Below are 6,000 nucleotides of genomic sequence, written 5' to 3' on the forward strand. Positions count from 1 at the left end.
CTACCATCATCCACCACTAGAGGGCGCACTAAAGAATAAATGCCCTGATATCTGCAGCTACCATCATCCACCACTAGAGGGCGCACTGAAGAAGAAAATGATAAAAACGCTGCCTACATTTGCGGTCCCCGACTTTTGGCTCTCCAGATGCTGCAAAATTGCAACTCCCAGCATCTGACCGCAGCCTCAGAACGCGTGGAGCTGCACATCGTGTAATATCCACTTCTCTGTGTATTAAGCTAATATTGCGCTATTCCTATTGCCCTCTATGGGGCACCATTGTCTTACACTGGTCACATTCACCTGGCTCATCAGTCTCAGTGCATTTCTATGGTAAGAGCCCAGCTCAAGTATCTCACATTTCCCATGATGCACGTCACCGCGGTGCTTGGGCCACACCAGTTTTATGGCATCTATAGTTACTGAGAGAAAGAAGGGCATTTTGTCCGCACCCTCCGCCACACACACAACAGATGCCCTCACCCATGGCAATGAAGGATTATGGGTAATGATTGCAGCACGGCCAGGAACAGCTGGAAAGCACAGGATGGGACATGATGAGCGGAGAGCTGGCAGACAACACACATGGCTTGGTTGAGTTTTGGGGCATCGGTCTCACTCATGCCGTTCTTCAGCGGTGACATGACCTCGGTAAGCGGCCGCGGGACATGAAGACACGTAGTGTCTATGTAATACACCCTGCTCAGCTTGCGGTCCTTCTCCAGGTCCGAGGACAGAGTTTCATCAGTGGAGAAGACCCCCAGCGTGGTCGGGAAGTCGGCCTGAGCGGGAAGAGACAAAAACATAGTGAGAACCAAAAAGGGATGACGGGATAATAATAGGGGGACAGGGAGTCTACACAGGGGCATTAGATGGACCTGAGGGGGTAACATCTCCTGATCATCATTAATGGGGCGTTCTGCCATCCCCCAGTCCGTGTCCTACACCCGCATTGGGGGTCTAGCTAATAGAAGACGTTATTTGTTGGTCCCACCACCCGATTCGTTGACCATAGAGAACCCCCCGGTGAAATCCGTGGACACCAAGAGCTTATTGATGAGGCAGATACCTTGGGGCAGTCCTCACCGGCGTAACCGGCTCGTACGGAGTAGGATCCGATATCGAATACCAGCGCCCCGACCTCATCTAGGAGAAAGAAATAGAAGAAGAGATATAGAGACTGCGGGGGACCTCCAGGAGGCATCACATCCGATATATGGTTATAATGGAGGAGGATCAGGACGTCGTCATTCCTCGTCCTCCCTACACGACCGTCACTTACATTCTGGACTCTAGCAACCAGTGCCAGGCAGCTGCCGCTAAAGCCCTAATGATGTGGGTCAAAGCAGAGATAAGGGGGATAAGTGAGAGGCAACTCAGATGTCAATGGTGGGTGGGGGTAATTACCAGTCCCCACTCTATTTCTGCCTCCAGAGCTGTATATGATCCAAGTCCACTGACCACGCCTAGGGGGGGTTGGTTGTACTGTGTATTTAATATTAGCTGTATATATCTGTATATATTGAGCTCCCTCTAGTGGTGGCTGCAAGCAGCAGAATGTTATCATGTAACTCTATGGGAGATGTATATATCTGTATGTAGTGAGCTCCCCCTAGTGGTGGCTGCAGGTAGCAGAATGTTATTATGTAACTCTATGGGAGCTGTATATATCTGTATGTAGTGAGCTCCTCCTAGTGGTGGCTGCAGGCAGCAGAATGTTATCACGTAAATCTATGGGAGTTGTATATATCTGTATGTAGTGTGCTCCCCCGAGTGGTGACTGCAGGCAGCAGATTGTTATCATGTAACTCTATGGGAGATGTATATATCTGTATATAGTGAGCTCCCCCTAGCGGTGGCTGCAGGTAGCAGAATTGTATCATGTAACCCTATGGAAGCTGTATATATCTGTATGTAGTGAGCTCCCCTAGTGGTGACTGCAGGCAGCAGAATGTTATCATGTAACCCTATGGAAGCTGTATATATCTGTATGTAGTGAGGTCCCCCTAGTGGTGGCTGCAGGCAGCAGAATGTTATCATGTAACTCTATGGGAGCTGTATATATCTGTATGTAGTGAGCTCCCCCTAGTGGTGGCTGCAGGCAGCAGAATGTTATCATGTAACTCTATGGGAGCTGTATATATCTGTATGTAGTGAGGTCCCCCTAGTGGTGGCTGCAGGCAGCAGAATGTTATCATGTAACTCTATGGGAGCTGTATATATCTGTATGTAGTGAGCTCCCCCTAGTGGTGGCTGCAGGCAGCAGAATGTTATCATGTAACTCTATGGGAGCTGTATATATCTGTATGTAGTGAGCTCCCCTAGTGGTGACTGCAGATAGCAGAATGTTATCATGTAACTCTATGGGGGCTGTATATATCTGTATGTAGTGAGCTCCCCCTAGTGGTGACTGCAGGCAGCAGAATGTTATCATGTAACTCTATGGGAGCTGTATATATCTGTATGTAGTGAGCTCCCCCTAGTGGTGGCTGCAGGCAGCAGAATGTTATCATGTGACTCTATGGGAGTTGTATATATCTGAATGTAATGAGCTCCCTCTAGTGGTGGTTGCAGGCAGCAGAATGTTATCATGTAGCTCTATCGGAGCTGTATATATCTGTATGTAGTGAGCTCCCCCTAGTGGTGGCTGCAGGCCGCAGGATGTTATCATGTAACTCTATGGGGGCTGTATATATCTGTATGTAGTGAGCTCCCCCTAGTGTTGGCTGCAGGCAGCATAATGTTATCATGTTACTCTATGGGAGCTGTATATATTTGTATGTAGTGAGCTCCCCCTAGTGGTGACTGCAGGCAGCAGAATGTTATCATATAACTCTGTGGGAGATGTATATATCTGTATGTAGTGAGCTCCCCCTAGTGGTGGCTGCAGGCAGCAGAATGTTATCATGTGACTCTGTGGGAGTTGTATATATCTGAATGTAGTGAGCTCCCCCTAGTGGTGGCTGCAGGCAGCAGAATGTTATCATGTAACTCTATGGGAGCTGTATATATCTGTATGTAGTGAGCTCCTCCTAGTGGTGGCTGCAGGCAGCAGAATGTTATCATGTAACTCTATGGGAGCTGTATATATCTGTATGTAGTGAGCTCCCCTAGTGGTGGCTGCAGGCAGCAGAATGTTATCATGTAACTCTATGGGAGATGTATATATCTGTATTTAGTGAGTTCCTCTAGAGGAGACTGCAGGCAGCAGAATGTTATCATGTAACTCTATGGTAGATGTATATATCTGTATGTAGTGAGCTCCCCCTAGTGGTAACTGCAGGCAGCAGGATGTTATCATGTAACTCTATGGGAATTGTATATATCTGTATGTAGTGAGCTCCTCCTAGTGGTAACTGCAGGCAGCAGGATGTTATCATGTGACTATGTCTATGTAAAGAGAAGCAGGGAATTCAGAGCTCCGCCCTTATAAAGATATAATATGGACCTAAAAATACGGGACACAAGGAGGAGCAATGAAATCTTTCCAGTGCAGAAGATGGTCTGAACTAACCCAGGAGCTCTCGGAGTGGAATATAAAACATGATGAAACAGCAGAATTGTGACTGCAGCTCTGGATGTGACCAGAGTATAAGATGTGATGTATTAGTACAAGTATGATTGAAAGCTTTGGATGTGACTGGAGTAAAATAAAGAAGAAACAGGATGTATCAAATGCAGGGAGGAGGGATTGTAGAGAATAATGGTGCTACAGTTAGAGTAGGATGCAGTGAGGACAGGTAGAGTAGGATGTAGTGAATACAGTTAGAGTAGGATGAAGTGAGCACAGGTAGACTAGCATATAATGAATACAGGTAGAGTAGGATAAAGCGAGTACAGGTAGACCAGCATATAGTGACTACAGGTAGAGTAGAATGTAGTGAGTAGAGGTAGACTAGCATATAGTGACTACAGGTAGAGTAGAATGTAGTGAGCACAGGTAGATTAGCATATAGTGACTACAGGTAGAGTAGAATGTATTGAGCACAGGTAGATTAGCATATAGTGACTACAGGTAGAGTAGAATGTATTGAGCACAGGTAGACTAGCATATAGTGACTACAGGTAGAGTAGGATGAAGTGAGTACAGGTAGACTAGCATATAGTGACTACAGGTAGAGTAGAATGTATTGAGCACAGGTAGACTAGCATATAGTGTGAATACAGGTAGAGTAGGATAAAGTGACTACAGGTAGAGTAGCATATAGTTAATATAGGTAGAGTAGGATGTAGTGACTACAGGTAGAGTAGAATGTATTGTGCACAGGTAGACTAGCATATAGTGTGAATACAGGTAGAGTAGGATAAAGTGACTACAGGTAGAGTAGCATATAGTTAATACAGGTAGAGTAGGATAAAGTGAGCACAGGTAGACTAGCATATAGTGACTACAGGTAGAGTAGGATGAAGTGAGTACAGGTAGACTAGCATATAGTGAATACAGGTAGAGTAGAATGTAGTGAGCACAGGTAGACTAGCATATAATGAATACAGGTAGAGTAGAATGTAGTGAGTACAGGTAGAGTAGCATATAGCGAGTACAGGTAGAGTAGAATGTAGTGAGTACAGGTAGAGTAGAATGTAGTGAGTACAGGTAGACTAGCATATAGTGACTACAGGTAGAGTAGGATGAAGTGAGTACAGGTAGACTAGCATATAGTGAATACAGGTAGAGTAGAATGTAGTGAGCACAGGTAGACTAGCATATAATGAATACAGGTAGAGTAGGATGAAGTGAGCACAGGTAGACTAGCATATAGTGAGTACAGGTAGAGTAGGATGAAGTGAGTACAGGTAGAGTAGGATATAGTGAATACAGGTAGAGTAGAATGTAGTGAGTACAGGTAGAGTAGCATATAGCGAGTACAGGTAGAGTAGGATGAAGTGAATACAGGTAGAGTACAATGTAGTGAGTACAGGTAGAGTACAATGTAGTGAATATAGGTAGAGTAGAATGTAGTGAGTACAGGTAGAGTAGAATGTAGTGAGTACAGGTAGAGTAGCATATAGTGAGTACAGGTAGAGTAGGATGAAGTGAATACAGGTAGACTAGTGAATACAGGTAGAGTAGGATGAAGTGAGTACAGGTAGACTAGCATATAGTGACTACAGGTAGAGTAGGATGAAGTGAGTACAGGTAGAGTAGCATATAGTGAATACAGGTAGAGTAGTGATAAGGGGTGGCATAGCATATAGTCAGTACAGGTAGAGTGGAATGCAGTGATAAGGGGTAGACTAGGATGTATTGAATACAGGTTGAGTAGGATGTAGTGCGTACAGGTAGACTAGCATAGTGTGAATACAGGTAGAGCAGGATGAAGTGAGTACAGGTAGAGTAGAATGAAGTGAATACAGGTAGCTTAGGATGTAGTGCGTACAGGTAGAGTAGGATGTAGTGCGTACAGGTATAGAGTAGGATGTAGTACGTACAGGTGGAGTAGGATGTAAGGTAAGGGGAGGGTGTCGTGGGCACAGTAAGATGGCAGAGTAGGTGTCATGGGATGCTCTTCGGGGGGACAGCATACAATAAGGTAGAGCTGGCAGATGGGTATCTAGGGGTTAACGGTGGCATAGCTCATGCAGACAGGATGGGCTCCCAGCATGCAGTGGGCAGATAACAGAGGATGCAGTGCAGCATTTACCTCCCCCATACACTCCTCCACTCATCCTGTCTGGACACCTGGGGACACAATGTCTGTGCAGGTCTGATCACAACCTCCTGTCCCTTTAAGTGGGAGCCCGCCTCCTGCTGCCAGCTCTGGGGATGCTCCAATGAGAGAAGGGCCTGACGCAGATCTGCCTCCTCATTGGTCTACAGGAACATCACTTATAGGATCTTTAAGAAACTAGAGTGTCGGCTGACATTAAAGAATTCAGAGATGGGGGGGCTCTTAAAGGGGCACCGTACAATTTCTACAAAGCCTATGAATTACACGACTGCTTACATATAGCACTCAATCACCCGCTCTGTATTACAATATGACTGCTTGCAATCAGTGA

The 6,000-nt window shown here is 45.7% G+C and overlaps 1 protein-coding gene across 1 annotated transcript in view; it reads right to left on the reverse strand.

Moving 5' to 3' along the window:
- The window catches only part of LOC142729569 (actin-like protein 6B), a 41,100-nt gene extending 35,365 nt beyond the window's left edge, over positions 1-5,735 (reverse strand). Inside the window, exons 1-3 of the mRNA XM_075849254.1 lie at positions 5,643-5,735; positions 1,070-1,146; positions 620-782 (exon numbers count right to left, since the gene is read on the reverse strand). Coding sequence (XP_075705369.1) covers positions 620-782; positions 1,070-1,146; positions 5,643-5,667 — 265 coding nt within the window. The 5' untranslated portion in view covers positions 5,668-5,735. The remainder of the gene's footprint in view (positions 1-619; positions 783-1,069; positions 1,147-5,642) is intronic.
- Between the last annotated feature and the right edge of the window lie 265 nt (positions 5,736-6,000).

This window comes from Rhinoderma darwinii, unplaced genomic scaffold (genome assembly GCF_050947455.1).
Source record: "Rhinoderma darwinii isolate aRhiDar2 unplaced genomic scaffold, aRhiDar2.hap1 Scaffold_721, whole genome shotgun sequence".
Classification (NCBI taxonomy): Eukaryota; Metazoa; Chordata; class Amphibia; order Anura; family Rhinodermatidae; genus Rhinoderma; species Rhinoderma darwinii.